The sequence below is a fragment of the Jaculus jaculus genome, chromosome 1 (genome assembly GCF_020740685.1).
Source record: "Jaculus jaculus isolate mJacJac1 chromosome 1, mJacJac1.mat.Y.cur, whole genome shotgun sequence".
Taxonomy (NCBI): domain Eukaryota; kingdom Metazoa; phylum Chordata; class Mammalia; order Rodentia; family Dipodidae; genus Jaculus; species Jaculus jaculus.
The window spans coordinates 18,866,521-18,883,091 of NC_059102.1; the positions used below are offsets into that span (position 1 = coordinate 18,866,521).

Sequence of the window (16,571 nt, forward strand, 5' to 3'; positions counted from 1 at the left end):
TTCAAACTGCCAAGCCCATGTGAGACTGAAACTTTGTTATAACAACATAAAAGAGACCAGGATACACTCCATAGATTGAATATTCTTCATAAAAGCAGACTTTGATTCTCCTACAATGAACTTGTAAGAAAGATTCTTTTATAGACATTAACTCTGTGATGAAATTTTCTAATAGTTTTAAGAATTACCTTGGTTCAGAAAGTTTTCTTTGAAAAAAAAAGCATAAATAGGTAGAGGCCAAAAAACTAACACAAATTAAAGACCCTGTGGTTGTTATAGCTCTGACATTTTCTTATGTCAGTTTTGAGAAAGTCACTTAACCAGTGCACATATGGATCATATGTTGTAAGAAGATAAAACTAGCTAACTTTTATTTTTCTGCTTTATCTTCCATATTTAAAAGAAAAGGTACTTAGGATTTACTAAGAATGTTAACTTTGAAGAATAAAATTAAATTATTTTAAAAGGAGTTTTTTTATAATTTATAAATTTTAAATTCTTATAAAAGCAAGTATTGGGCTGGAGAGATGGCTTAGCGGTTAAGCGCTAGCCTGTGAAGCCTAAGGACCCCGGTTCGAGGCTCGGTTCCCCAGGTCCCACGTTAGCCAGATGCACAAGGGGGCGCACGCGTCTGGAGTTCATTTGCAGAGGCTGGAAGCCCTGGCGCGCCCATTCTCTCTCTCTCTCCCTCCCTCTGTCTTTCTCTCTGTGTCTGTTGCTCTCAAATAAATAAATAAATAATTTTTAAAAAATTAAAAAAAATAAATAAAAGCAAGTATTAATTAAAATGATATAATTTGTATTAAAATTCAGAAAAATATTTACTCAATTTTTTGACAGAAAGTGCATTTTAAAAAGTAATCTGGGGTAGAGACTTCCGGTTAAGATGGCGGCGTAGGTACCACGCCAAAGCAGCCTAGGGGAGAAAAAGACCAAAAAAACTCAGCAAAATACACACTTTTACTAAAAAGTGAGGTGTATAGGAAACTGAGGCGGCAGCGGAGAAGTAGAAGAGTTATAGAGCATCCAGAGCCCGCACAGGCGGGAACAGCGGCTCCGGCAGCTCGGCCAACTGCCGCAGCCGCAGCGCACCAGAAAACCGCCAGGCTTGGCTCGAGCCGCAGGAAAAGCCAGGTGCGAGATTTTCCCCTCACACCGTGCTCTCCGCAACTCAGGAAACGTGAGGGGAGAGCGGCAGCGAGCAGCGGAGGAGCAGACCGCGAGGTAGAAGCACACGTGGAGCAGCGAGACAACCAGAGCAGCCACGGCTCCCTCCCCTCCCCCACCGCCTGAGCCCAGCTCCAGCGAACACAGCAGCGGCCCGGGACCGGCCACGCCAACTTGGGCTGATGGCGGGACCCAAGCAGGAGCAGAATTCGGCAGCAACTTCAGCGGCTCCAGCACCGGTACCAGCGGCCCCAGCAGCAGCGAACCCAGGAGCGGCAGCGGCGGCAGATCCCGCAGCAGCGGCTTCGGGGGGAGCAGCGGCGGTGGACACGGCAGCGGCAGCTTCAGCAGCGGTGGTGGCTCCGGTGGTGGCAGCTACAGCAGCAGCAGAGGCAGCAGCAGCGACTCGCTTTGCCCCGTAGGAAAAGCAAGTGCCCAGCTCCAGAAATCAGAACAGCAGCCCGACGACCCAGGCAGCAACTTGACTGAGACCACTGAGACCACTGCTTCACCACTATCCTAACTAAAAACTTCATAAATGGGATGGAGAGATGGTTTAGCAGTTAAGGTGCTTGCCTGCAAAGCCAAAAGATCCAAGTCCAATTCCCCAGGATCCAGATAAGCCAGATGCACAAGGTGGCACGTGCATCTGAAGTTCATTTGCAGCAACATAAGGCCCTGGTGTGCTCTTTCTCTCTCTTTCTCTCTCTCTATTTCTCTCTATTTCTTTCTCTCTCTCTCTCTCAAATACATAAAGTAAAATAAAATAATTTTTTTAAAAATTCATAAACTAAAAATGGTTCTTTGATCCAAAATTTAGTTCTAACAAGGACTTTAAAAATGGCCAACCAAGCCGGGCGTGGTGGCGCACGCCTTTAATCCCAGCACTCGGGAGGCAGAGGTAGGAGGATCTCCGAGAGTTCAAGGCCACCCTGAGACTCCATAGTGAATTCCAGGTCAGCCTGAGCCAGAGTGAGACCTTACCTCGAAAAACCAAAAAAAAAAAAAAAAAAAAAAAAAAAAATGGCCAACCAAGGGCCAGAGATATGACTGGTTAAGCGCTTGCCTGTGAAGCCTAAGGACCCTGGTTCAAGGCTCAATTCCCCAGGACCCACGTTAGCCAGATGCACAAGGTACACACGCATCTGGAGTTCGTTTGCAGTGGCGGGAGGCCCTGGCACGTCCATCCTCCCCCACTGCCTATCTCTCTCCGTCTGTCACTCTCAAATAAATAATAATAAACAAAAAAAAATTTTTTAATTGCCAACCAAAACATTTAGATAGACTCTAAAATATGTCTAATTGATGTCAAGATAATAAATTTCAGCTCACTGATGTTAATTTGTCCATGGTATAAGGGTTATAAAAACTGGCTCTTAGTTCTCAGTGAAGTTAACTATGTTACTCTGCTTGTCAAGGTTTTAAGTATTGGGGAAACTGAGTCTTAAGGTCATTTATTAGTGCTTAATTTTCTAAGATAAGATTCTCATACCTAAGAAAACTGTGGTTTTAAAGATAGCTCCTGGCAGGAGAGATGGCTTAGTGGTTAAGGTGCTTGCCTGTGAAGCCTAAGGACTCATGTTTGATTCTCCAGATCCCACGTAAGCAGACATACAAGGTGATGCAAGTGTGCAGGGTCAGACATGTGCACAAGCTGGGGTACGTGTCTGGTCTCTGATTGCAGAAGTGAGAGGTCCTGGCACATCAATCCCCCCCTTCTTGCTCGCTCACTCACTTTTACTCTCACATAAAAAATACAAAAAAAAAAAAAAAGGTAACTCCTTTTTTGTTCATGATAATCCTGTTAAATGATCATCATTCAGTTTATTATTTAAGTTTAAATGATTTAACTTCAGGCATGTGACTTTTTTCTTCTGTTAGGCACAAATATGTTGTGGTAGCCTGCCTAAGCTTCATCACTGATTTTTGTAATCATGGTTAAAATATAAAATTGCTTTATTTTAATCAAATGTCTCTAATATACATCAGATTATTATTCAAGATTAAACCAGAAACATTGTTTGTCCAGCAATGTTTTCTCTTCGAAACAGATTTGTCAAAGATCATATTAGAGCTCAGCTGTTTTAGTTCAACAATAATCAGGTTATTCTCTACTCTTACATGTGACAAAATGGTTTTATCCAGACTAATAAAAGATGTTTTCAAACATAGGTGCCAAGACTTTATACTGTCTGACTTGTCTTTTCCTGGCATTTTCTAGGGTAAACTAATTGGTTTAGATTTGTTGATAGAAATATTGTGTTTAGGACTGGTAACACATTCTGCTGGTGCTTATAGCTCTTAGATATTTAAAGGATAAGACATGCCTGCTTGCTAAGCTTCAGATAGGGCCTCCACTGTCACTGGACAACTAAACTTACATGTTAGACTGAGTGACTTTATGCTTTTGAGACATTCTCTAGCTATGTTTCAATAATCAGATGTGCCATATATATATATATATATATATATGTCCTTCCAGGTTGCTAAAACTTTCTCTCTTATTGTTTTAATATTCATATGTAGACGCCAAAGCCAACATGAGTCACTGGAGCTAACAGATAGATAGATGGATGGATGGATGAATGGATGGACGGACGGACGGACGGACGGACGGACGGATGGATATGTATTGGCCTCTATTCCCAGGTCAAAAGTCCACGGACGGGGCTGGAGAGATGGCTTAGCAGTTAAGCGCTTGCCTGTGAAGCCTAAGGACCCCGGTTCAAGGCTCGGTTCCCCAGGTCCCACGTTAGCCAGATGCACAAGGGGGCGCACACGTCTGGAATTCGTTTGCAGAGGCTGGAAGCCCTGGCGCGCCCATTCTCTCTCTCTCCCTCTATCTGTCTTTCTCTCTGTCTGTCGCTCTCAAATAAATAAATTAATTAATTAATTTAATTTAATTAAAAGTCCACAGATGGTGATAGGAAGCTTCTAATGTTTTACACTGGATCTCTGGTAAGTCATCTGTCTTCATCATCAGGGACGACATGGAGACCCAGAAATAAAAGAAATTGTGTACCACCTACAACAGAGGAAAACTGGTCCTCCAGGCTGCCCACAAGAGGAAAGACCACGTGGTCACCATGGCTCTGGCTCATCCTAATAGAGCCATAGTGCTTCTCCCGGGTCCCTAGATTCTCGTGAAGAATCTTAACCTCCAAAAATACATATTTAAGTAAATTTTAGCAACCTGCTTAGTCTTAAACACTCAAGAAAATTAAAAAGTTTAACCAAGCACAAAGGGGTACATTAAAACCTAAAACAAGATACTGGCAGATAGTTCTGCTCTCCTTGTCATTATAAAATACGCCTTATCTCTACCCTTGCTGTTGTTCAGTTTTTCCACTCTACCAGCCTATACTTAAGAAGAACACTCATTCCTTGTGTATATAGCTACCCTAGGATGGATTGGAAGATGCACTCTGGGATTTACTTAGATGCAAGGACGACAAGTCAAAACCTTAGTGCACCCATCCACAATAATTTATCGGTAATAAAATATAAAATACTGATAGACTAAGAATGGTTTTCACTCGTTAAAAAAAAAAATCTACATACAGGGCCAGAGAGATGGCTCAGCAGTTAAGGCACTGCAAAGTCTATCAACCCAGATTTGATCCCCCAGTACCTACATGAAGCCAGATGCAAAAGGTGGGGCATGTATCTGAATTCACTTGCAGTGGCTAGAGGCCCTGGTGCATGCATTCTCTCTCTTCCTCTCTTTCTTTCTTCCTCTCTCTCTTTCTCAAATAAATAAATTTTTTAAGTCTACATACAGGTAGTGATGGGATGTCTGACTGACTCTTGGGCCTTTAGATACCCCACACAGATGTCGCTAATTGCCATACTCTATGACCCCATCCAGCCGGAAGTAGAGCCTGCCTGTTATCATTCCCTTTCCCCTAACAGCAGGTAGAGTTTCTTCTCAAGAGAAGGGGAATGAGGGAGAATTAGTCATGAGAGGGCCCCAAAGAGGGAGGAAAAGAGTGTAACACAGCCTACCTGATCCAGCTGAACTGAAATTCAGAGTCTGATCCAGTCTCATCCAATCAGCTCTCCCTCTCTCTCCCTCTCTCTCCCTCTCCCTCTCTCTCTTTCTCTCTTTCTCTCTTTCTCTCTTCACCCCTTCCTGAGCCCAGACCAATCAGTTCTTTCTCAGGCTCACGTGAGCCTTAAGGTAAAACTCACCACATTAAAATGTTAGCTGCTTACTAGGTGGGAAAGGCCTCTTTTTGGCATTTCCCGTTTCCTGAATTTCCAGGTCCCTGGTCTGGTAGGCGCCTCCATCTTGGCCCGGCTGGGCTGAGATGGGTGGTCCCTACCCCTACCCCCATGCGGGCTCCCTCTCCCCTCTTACCTGCTACCTGGCAGGAGTGCTGTATTTTCTCCTCTTTCCTGCTTTTAGTCTAATAAAGTCTAAGTCTTAAAAATTAATAATAATATAGGACAAAATAGTATTTTTCAAGCCTGTATATTGAGTCTGCATATTATGGTCTATGTCTTTAACTTATCAGCATTTTAAGTAATAATTTATTTTAAACGACCAGGTCACCAGTAACTCAAGAAACTATGAACATCTGAAAACAACTTGCAGTCATGTAGTTATGAAACTTTTCCTATTAAAAACAATGCTATTATATGAGTACTGATAAGTTGCCACTCCAATTAGAAAATGGGGTGCCTGCGCTGATGGTAATTTAATACACATCTGTAGACTACAGACTCATTTACCAAGCAGTGGCGTGTTACCTGGCAAAGCCTGGCATTCTTGTTGTCGTTGATCCCACTGGCAATTCAAGTTTAGTGAACAGCTTTTGCAGCTCGTGAGCTTGTTACAAATCTGCTCATTTCTCACATGACATTTGGTGTAGTTTCTGACAGACTAGAAAATTGAGAGATAAAGGTAAGTGTTATTTTGAACCAGTGAACAAGGATTCTTAAACTTCAAGTCTTTTTAAGCTCCTAGTGAACTTTAAAATATAACTTCTAGGGCTGGAGAGATGGCTTAGCGGTTAAGCGCTTGCCTGTGAAGCCTAAGGACCCCGGTTCGAGGCTCGATTCCCCAGGACCCACGTTAGCCAGATGCACAAGGGGGCGCATGCATCTGGAGTTCGTTTGCAGTGGCTGGAAGCCCTGGCGCGCCCATTCTCTCTCTATCTGTCTCTCTCTCTCCCTCTCTCTCTCTCTCTGTCACTCTCAAATAAATAAATAAAAATGAACAAAAGATATTTTAAAAAAAAGAAGGTTAAGCTTTTAAAAAATAAAAATAAATAAAATATAACTTCTAGCTCCCAACTTAATTCTACTGAATCAGAATTTCTCTCATTGTATTAGTTTGTTGAGTTAAATTAGGCTTAAATCTGCTTCTGTGCCTAGTGAACCCCCAAGTCATTTAGTATGCAAGCAAACTGCAGCAACTTTAGAGCATATTCTTCTAACTGGACCTGAGACAACGAGAGCAGCCAAGCTAAGGAACGCAGGCTGATGAGGCCGTGTCCATATGAGGCAAATGCCAAGCTATAACCAACTGAGTTATTTCTGTGTATCACTTTGGACTTAAAATTAAGTTACAATTATCTCACATATAAAAACTTAATATAATAATATTTATCCTTCTAGGTACTTTAAATGTCACCCACCAAATATTTACTGGTAAACTATTATACTTTCAGTCACCTCAAGCCAAGAGTACTAATTTCTTCAGAATCAACTATATTTGCTCTATGACAACAGATAAAAATGTTCCAGATACAATGTTTATCTTACTCATCCTTAAAAATATCACAGATAATACACTTTTACAAGTTTCAAGCTATTTTGTGACTGATTCCTCCACCACATTTCCTTTAGAAACACATAAACTTCCTTAAAGTCATTTTCCTCTGATTTAAAGATCTTGTATTTATTAGAAGGAGGAAGATAGAGAGAGAATGTGTGTGTCAGGGCCTCTATCTACTGCAAACAAACTCCAGACGCATGTGCCACCTTATGCATCTGGCTTATGTGGGTACTGGGGATTTGAACCTGGGTCCTTTGTCTTTGCAGGCAAGTGCCTTAGCTACTAAACCATTGCTCCAGCCCAGACTTTGTATTTAAATAGCAAATAAATCTTAGTATTATTCTATGTGGACAATAGAACAGAATTTTCAAATCCTGCCAGCTAATTGAAAATAAATAAATTTGCCTGAATTATTGAATAAATAAACCCATAAACATGACAAAAGAATGGCTAACTATGTTTGAATAAGAATAATAGCTTACTATCGATTCCTAGAACAATAGTTACAATAGAATCTAATCCAAATAATTCCACTGTTGTCCATTAAAAACAGCATGGTTGTATACTGATACTGAATAACTATAATACATGGTTCTATTTTAATCACACACAGAAACAAGTTAATCAGCAATGAAAGAATGTTAATGGAAACATTTTGAACTAATGAACCAGATACTCATAGTGAATATACTATGAAGAGTAATCATTGCTGTACTAATCTTTAATATATTTAGATATAAATTTTAAATGTAAATCTATGGAAATAAATGATTTTTTGATCTATTAAAATACAAAATATGCAAACTGCAGTAAATAGAGTAATGCAAGAGAATAGCAATACACATAATTTAGACTAAAATCCCATAGACCATTCATATCCATTAGCATTTGGTTTAGTGTAATCATCAAACATTCTGATGAAACTGTTCCACCATTACAGAAAATTCTAAATAAGAGTGGGCCATCTGCTCACTCATACTATGGCATCCAATGCATTCACTGTTAACACATCATCAAAACAAAAATAAAGCAAGGCTAAAGAGATTTCTCAGTGGTTAAGGTGCTTGCCAGTAATGTCTAATGATCTAGGGTTTGACACTCCAGTACCCATGTAAATCCAAATTCATAAAGTGGAGCATGTGTCTGTAGTTCCTTTGCAATGGCTAGAGGCCCTGGAGCACCCATTCTCTCTTTCTCTCTCTCTTTCCCTCTCTCTCTCTCTCTCTCTATCTCTCTCTCTCCTTCCTTCTCTCTCTCCTTGCAAATAAATAAAATATTTTTAAAAAATAAAACAAAATAAAGCAAAAGGACTTGTCATAAAATGACATTTGTCAGCAATTTACATAATATAATTTTTGAGATGGAAGAATCTTTACCTACACATGTGTATTTTCCAAAATTTACATATTGAAATCTAGCCACCTATGTGAAGAAAGAACTTTGGAGATGTAATTTGGTCATAAAATGGAGACTTCATATATAGGAGACTTCTGTATATCCAAAGAAACTAAAGCTTCCATCCCTCCATAGGAGAAGACACTGAGAAGGAACTATCCATGAATCAGAACTCAAGTCCTCACCAGACACTGACTTAATCAGTGCCTAGAACATGAAGTCTCTACCCTTCAGAAGTATGAGTATTAAATTCCTGTGGCTTATAAGCCACACATACTTTAAACTGTTTTATTTTAGCACCTAAACAGATTAAGACAGTGTCTAAACAGAAAAACTCATCCAGGGTTATCCAAAAAGGTTAAAATAAAATCGTTTTATGATTTTTAACGAATAATTTTTTTCCATTTTAATTTTGTGATATCTAATTTTCTGTGTCAATTTGACTAGGACATATAGTCTGGCTCAAATATTATTTTTAGGTGTGTCTGTGAGTATGTGTCCAAATAACAGTACCATTTGAGGGACTAAAAAGATGGCTCAATAGGTAAAAGCACTTGCACAGCCTGATGGCCCAGGTTAGATTCCCCAGTATCCATGTAAAGTAAGATGAATAACATGGCACTTACATCTGGAGTTGTTTAATACTGGCAAGAGACCAATTCTCATTCATTCTCACTTTCTCTGTCTTTCTTTCTTTCACTTTCTCTTCCTCTCTCCTTCCTCCTTCCCTCCCAAATAAATAAATAAAAGTATTCTTACAAAATTGTCATTTGAAAAAGCTGACTAAAGTACACAACCACCCCAGTCTCCAGTGTGAGTAGACATCATCCAACAATATGGAGGGCCTGAGCAGAGAAGACAATTAGGAAAACAAGAAATGCTCTCTACCTGCCTCCTAAGCTGAGACATTTGTCCTTTCCTGCACTTGGCGAGCTCATTGGTTCCTAGGCTTCTATGCTTCCACCACAATCTATACCAGGATGTCCCATTTGTAAGTGACAAAGAGATCATGGGGACTTTCACAATCACATCAGTAGTTCTTTATATTCATATACATAAATACGATTTTATATATTTGATGTATAGACATAGTTATTCCTCTGAAGAACCCTAATAAAAGTTGTTTATTCCTATGACATTTTACTTCTTTGATATTTCCATTAAAATAACTCCCATTAGGTAAACAATAATAAATGTATGAAAATATAACAAAAATTTTTGATTTTTGAAATAGTCACATCATGGCAATATTAAAATTTCAAATTTTTGTTCTATACTTCATTGAATGTTAATTAATACACCTGGCCTCTGCATGCTATATGGGAAATACAGTCCCACAATTATTATAATAAAAAAAGTCACCCGTGAGACCAAATTGTCTCCAGTTTTAATAAAAAATGTACTTTAAAGTCAGATAAAAGAGAAATTAATATCAACATTTCAGGTTAAATTTAAACAGTGTGTGATGGTTTGAATCATCTGTCCCCCATAAGCTCATGTGTTCTCAATGCTTAGTCCCCAGCTGATGGTAGATTTGGTTTATTTTTTTTTAATTTATTTTAGAGTGACAGACAGAGAACGAGGCAGAGAGAGAGAGAGACAGAGAGAGAGGGAGAGAATGGGTACGCCAGGGCTTCCAGCCACTGCAGATGAATTCCAGATGCGTGTGCCCCTTTGTGCATCTGGCTAACGTGGGTCCTGGGAAATCGACCCTCGAACCGGGGTCCTTAGCCTTCACAGGCAAGTGCTTAACTGCTAAGCCATCTCTCCAGCCCTGATGGGAGATTTGGAAGGTACAACCGTGCTGGAAAAGGTGTGTCACTGGAGGCAGCCTTTAGGGTGTTACAGCCAATTCCTCATTGCCAGAGCTTACCTCACTCTGTTTTCCACCTGCTGTGGCAATAGTAACGTTCAACCTTGACTCATGCCCTATTTTCCCCTGCCATGACGAGGCTTCCCATAGAGACTGTAAGCCAAAATCAATCCTTTCCCCCCATCAGCTGCTCTGTCCCAGTAACAAGAATGCAACTACAACAGAAACCTGGTGACAGTGAGGACAGCTGCTGCTAGAGACCGGACCATGTAGCTCTGATCTTTCAGCACTGATTTGTGGGAAGAATATGGAAAGACTTGAAACTTTGGACCAAAAAGAAATCTTATAGTACTTTGATCAGTGTTTGATAGGCCATATTGGTCAGAGTTGGAAGACATAAACATGGTAAGAACTGTGTATTATGACGCTTGGCTCAGGAGGGGCAGAAAAGTCTTGGTCGTGACTAGACTAAAAGCAGTTTGTGTGAGGTCTGCGCTGCATTCGGCCTGCCTCACGGGAAGTTAAGCAGAGTTGACTGCAGAAGAAATGTGCTGCCATGAGCAGGAATATACGGCACACAAAGAAGTGAAAGTGTGGGGCAGGAAGTAGCAGCCCTGTCCAGCTGCAATTATTTCAGAAATCACCACCAGTGAAAGTGGGACAGCGGTTCTGCATTGGGATAGCAAGAATGCACTAAGCAGGGGTCCAGAATGCTGAAGGAGTTTTCTGTTCCTCCAAGTTGGATTTATTCCCCCCACCCCCCGAGATTAAAAAAAATTTGTGGCCCACCTGGTACTAGTACTGAAAGCGTCACAATGCAGAAATGAGAGGCTCGTTTTGATTTGCAAGGCCGTTCTTTCAAAGGCGGCCACTGTGCAACAGAGGACAGGGGCTGTTGCAGCCCCTGAATGAGGCCCACTGGAGTCACGGCAGGAATGAACTGGGAGCGGCCGTGGAGAGCTGGGCTTTGGAGACGGCAGGACTGTGATACGGCTGCCAAGAAGAGCTGCTGGCTTGCAAAGGAGTTATGGGGAGTCAAGCTGCAGGAGCAGAATCAGAACCCCAGAGACTTCAGTATCAGTCCCGACTGGACACAGAACTACAAGATTCGATGTTTGACCTGCTTGGCTTAGATCTTATTGGTTAAATTTTTACTCGTAATGTCATCTTTTGCAGTGTGAATATGACCTCTGTGCCATTAGGTGTTTTTTTGTTTTATAGGATCATAGTTAAGAGACCTTCGATTATGTGGATGTTTGAACAATTTTAGGGTTGAAAAAAAAAGACAATGGGGATTTTAAATTAGATTAAATGCATTTATACAAAATGAAATAATCATGAATTTATAGGCAGAATGTGGTGGCTTGAATCAGATGCTCCCCATAAACTCATGTGTGCTGAAGACTTGCTACCCACTTTCTCATCTTGGCAACTTGGGAGGTGACGCCTTGCTGGAAGAGGTGTGTTGTTGGCAGGCTTTGGGTGTTATAGTCAGCTTCCCTTTGATGCTGCATTTTTCCACCTGCTGTGGCAGAAGTGAGATCCAGCCTCTATTCATGGAATGCTTATTCCTGCCGTCATGAGGCTTCCCCTGTAAAAACTACCCCCATCAGCTACTCTTGGACAAGTGCTTTGTCCAAGCAAGAAGGTAACTACAACAAAGTGTGTGACAATTAGACCCATAACACTGTCTCATGGAAATGACTTTAATACCTATTTCCATCAGCCCAGAAAACAGCACTTAAAGACGACATCTGAAACTAAACTGTAAGTCTAAATGTGGAAAATTTTTCAGTCTCATTCATGAAATTCACAAACATAAGATAGTCGTTGTAAGAGGGAAGAGACTGATCGATTTGAGCAAAAAGCTATAGCACGACTTTCACGTTGTACCAATGTGTGAATGATTCAACACATATTTTCTGCTTTGACATGTAAACTCCTTGCTGTTTGACACAGTGAGATTAAATGGAAGGCAGAGGATGTAAATGTCATGTTAACAACACCACCATTTACTTTTAAGTACTAACCAGGCTGCAATTACTGTTTGCAGAAATGCATTTCTTATCACACCACTGGCAGCCATTTGTATTGGCGGTGCAGCTGGCACAATCTGCGTATCTGTAACATCTGTCATCAGAAGCAGCTGTAACACAAATAGGAGACAAAATATGTTGGGATGGAAAAGAAAATGTCACACTTCTTAATTCACTGGTTAATAATATCTACTTAGGAAAACTGAAATTTAAAAAAAAAACAAAACAAAAACAGCATCAAAATACATTCCCAAAGATGAAGTCAACATTGTAGTTTGAAATTACAGGAGCCATTTCCATGTTACACATTTAGATAGAGAAAAAGGGCTTACCACAAAAATGTATTATGATCTGTCCAAAAAAAAAAAAAAAAAAAGCATCATAATAAATTCTCTTGTTTTCAGGCAAGCCCAACAGACTGGCCTTTTTTTATGTGAGAGAGTGAGGCCAAGCAAGAGGAAGACAACAGGCATGCCAGGCCTTCAGCTACTGTGACCAAACTCCAGACACACGCGCAACGTTGTGCACATGTGAAAACTTACACACTTGCACCACCTTGTGTGTCTGGCCTACGTGGGATCTGAAGAGTCAAACATGCGTCCTTAGGTTTCACAGGCAAGTGCCTTATCCACTAAGCCATCTCTCCAGCCCCATAATAAATTCTTTCTAAAGGCATTGAGAGATGTTTAGGTTGACAGTGTTTAACTTAACTTAGACACATTTGTTAGTTGTAGTATCAAAAATGTAGTAAAGCCATCTCATAATTAAAGAAAATAACTGTCATACACATTAAAAATTAAAGTGCTGACTAATAGTTGCTCATAAATATGAATTACTTAATTTCCATTTTATATAAGAAATTAAAATAAAGCTATTATCATAGAATTCAAATAAATTTTAACTTTACAATGTTGTTTGGCAATGACTAACTGATCCACTCAGTGGTACTAGATCCATAGCTGGAGCTGGGAAACAAGTCAGAACCATACCCAAACACAAGCCCACTCTACAATATCAAGCTACCATCAATCATGGGGTACAAGAGGGCCTACACCTATCAAACTCTCTATCAAAAAAGTAAGTGTTATTTCAATTTTCTGGGTGATAACTTACTCTCCGTTGGAGAATCTGCTTCTCTTTTTCAGATAGATGCAGATCCTAAGAAGAGAGCTGCCCCAACATACCTCAAAAGGGACCCAACTGAAACTAAGGACAACTGGCGAAATAAGCAAGGGTGATGTTTTCCTGTGAACCAGATACCAGCACAAAGGGGAAGGAGAGCAACGCAGAGAAAAATCAACTCCTACCAAATCAGAGAGCCAGAGCCTCAGAGGCCCCCAACACCTCAGCACTGAAGCAGACTAAAAATGAACCCAACATGGCTCAGGGAAATTTTGCGGAAGAGGGGGCAGAAAGAATGTCAGAGTCACATGTTGGGTCATGATTTGCAGAGACATTTATCGTACCAATAACTGTGGGCTAACTCCACAATGCACGACCCATGTACATCAACAAGGAGGGTCCAATGGGAGGGGGTAGATCATAGATGAGCCTAAACAATGGTACCAAACTGCCTGTATTTGATGAAAAGAAAACTACTAAATCAAATTTTTTTTAAAAAAATGAAAACACGGGCTAGAGAGATGGCTTAGCAGTTAGGGCGCTTGCCTGCAAAGCCTAAGGATGCATGTTCGATCTCTCTCCATATCTCACGTTAGCCAGACGCACACAGGTAAAGCAAGTACTAGGTCACACTAGGTGGCACAAACATCAGGAGTTCGAATGCAGTGGCTGAGGCCCTGAATTTCTCTCTTCTTCCTCTGTTTCTCTCTCTCTCTCTCTCTATCTATCTCCCTCTCTCTCTCTCTCTCTCTCTCTCTCAAATAAAATAAATAAAATAGTGCTTTGAAAAAAAAACACCAGGGCTGGAGTGATGGCTTAGCAGTTAAGGCGCTTGTCTGCAAAGTCAATGGACTCAGGTCCATTTCCCAGCACCCATGAAAGCTAGATGGGCAAGGTGACGCATGTGCCTGGAGTTCATCTGCACTGACTACAGGCCCTGGCATGCCCACTTTCTCTCCATTCTCCCCCTCTCTCTCAAATAAATATTTTTTTTTAATTTCAAAACAGAAAACAACAAATATAATATAAATCACCTCATATTATTTCTTTGAAGTAGATAATATTTCTGGGAAATAATATATTTTAAAATATGCTAACCTTATTACATAACGATTTATATATGACCTTATTACATGTGAGTTTGAAGTACGTCTCCCCAATAAACGCATGTTTTCTGAATGTGTGATCCCCAGCTGATGGTAATTTTGTAGGTGGAGCCTTGCTCAAAAAGGTATGTTGTTGGGGGTGGGCTTATGCCAGAATTTGGCTCAGTCTCCTGCGGCTGATTTTCACCCTGATGTTGTCAAGGATGTGACGTCTAGCCTTTGCTCATGCTGTATTTTCCCTTACCATCATGAAACTTCCCTCTTGAGACTGTAAGGTAAAATAAACAACTTTCCTCCCATAAGCTACTTTTGGTCAAGTGCTTTGTGCCAGCAATGAGAAGGTAACTGCAATTCTGTTGGAACCAAGCTTCTGGCTATATTCCACCCACGCCCTGGAAATTTGAACAAAGTTGAGTTTTAAGTAAAGGATTAGTCTTCTTGGAAGAAGTATACAGCAGAAAGATAGGAAAGATAACACAGGAAAAATTCAAGCAAGGTTGAAGTCTGAAGGCACAGAGACTGGTTTTAGGCTACCTAAGCTACAGCAGTTACGAAGATTACCTCCACTACAGGTGGACCAACTGACAATGATCAAGATGCCCTAAGGCTGAAAACCAAGCCATGGAGGCTCAAGCTAGTATGAATGCAAATTATTTTGAAAGGCTTGAAAGAAGACTGGAGAAGAACTATCCTGCTCTTCAAGATCAAGCTTTATCCCGGAGTTACAAATTTGGCAGTGCTGCCCACCTGGTACTGGTTTTGAAAGCATGCAGGGAATTGGGTCATGTGGTACATGCAGTTTCAGAATCCACTGACATGTGGCAATGGGCAGCAGGGAAGAAACCACTGTATGGAGACCCAGTAAAGTCACTGTATGGAGCTATGAAGGTGAGCCGTGGTTTGCAATAGGAACCCAAGGAGATTAGAAATGTCATCACTGTGGAACAGCTGCCAAGGAGAGCCACCAGCTCAACTCAGGATGGAGTTCTCCTGGGGTTGTGAGCTACAAGAACAGAATTGGAAACCCAGAGACTTTGTCACTGGTTACAGACGTAAGACCTGGAACTGCAAATGTTTGGTGTTTACCTGCTGGTTATTGATTTTACATTGGTCCAGTCTCTCCTTGTTATGCCTTCTTTTCTCTGAGCCATTATGCATTGGAAGTATGTAACTTGTATTTTAGTTTTACAGGGTTCATTCACAGTTAAGAGACAGTAGTGAATCTCAAATGAGACTGTAGATTTTTTTTGAGCAGTATTAAAATTGGTAAAGACTAACTATGTAGACTTTGAAGTGGGACTGAGTGCATTTTGCATTATGAAATGATCATGAGTCTATGGGGGCTAGGGCAAAATGTGGTCATTTGAATGTAAATGGCCCCATAGCCTTGAGTGTATATATATATATATATATATATATATATATATATATATATATATATATATTTATTTATTTATTTATTTTTATATATATATATATATATATATTTTTTTTTTTTTTTTTTTTGAGGTAGCATCTCACTCTAGCCTAGGCTGCTCTTGAATTCACTCTGTAGTCTCAGTCTAGCCTTGAACTCATGGCAATCTGACTGCCTCTCCCTTCCAAATGCTGGGATTAAAGGCATGCACCACCATGTCCAGCTCAACAATAGGTATTTTGGATTAAGATTTAGCTTGTAACTTGAGTCTCTAACAGACAGAGCTTTATTGGAGGAGGTATATCACTGACGGCAGATCTTTAGCCTCTTCCTAAGGTGCGTAGAGAGCCAGCTTGAGCTGTTCTCTTTGTTTCTCTGCTATGGATATATGATTAGTGAGGCAGATTCTTCTGCCATGATAAATCTTCCCCTGGAATCTGTAAGACTGAAATAAACTGTTCCTGAACTGTGCTGTGTGGTTGTGGCTTTCAGCTTTGGAGGGCTGTGGCTTCTCTCTCTATCTCTGCTTGGATCGGTGAAGGCAGGCCAGCTTCTTCTGCCATTATGTAAGCTTCCCTGGATCTGTAAGCTTCAATAAATATCCCTTCCACCATAACTGTGCTTGAGAAGTTCATCTCACCTGAAGCTGCCTACTAACACTATATAAAAAACATATCAATAGATATCAATGGATAAGGTAATTGTAACAGCACATATAAGATATATCCATAGA

The 16,571-nt window shown here is 40.6% G+C and overlaps 1 protein-coding gene across 2 annotated transcripts in view; it reads right to left on the reverse strand.

The window, feature by feature from the left end:
- The window catches only part of Atrnl1 (attractin like 1), a 752,002-nt gene that overhangs the window by 580,702 nt on the left and 154,729 nt on the right, over window positions 1-16,571 (reverse strand). For both annotated transcript variants that reach the window (XM_004659313.2, XM_045148305.1), the window contains exons 13-14: window positions 12,188-12,303; window positions 5,920-6,052 (exon numbers count right to left, since the gene is read on the reverse strand). In XM_004659313.2, coding sequence (XP_004659370.2) covers window positions 5,920-6,052; window positions 12,188-12,303 — 249 coding nt within the window. The remainder of the gene's footprint in view (window positions 1-5,919; window positions 6,053-12,187; window positions 12,304-16,571) is intronic.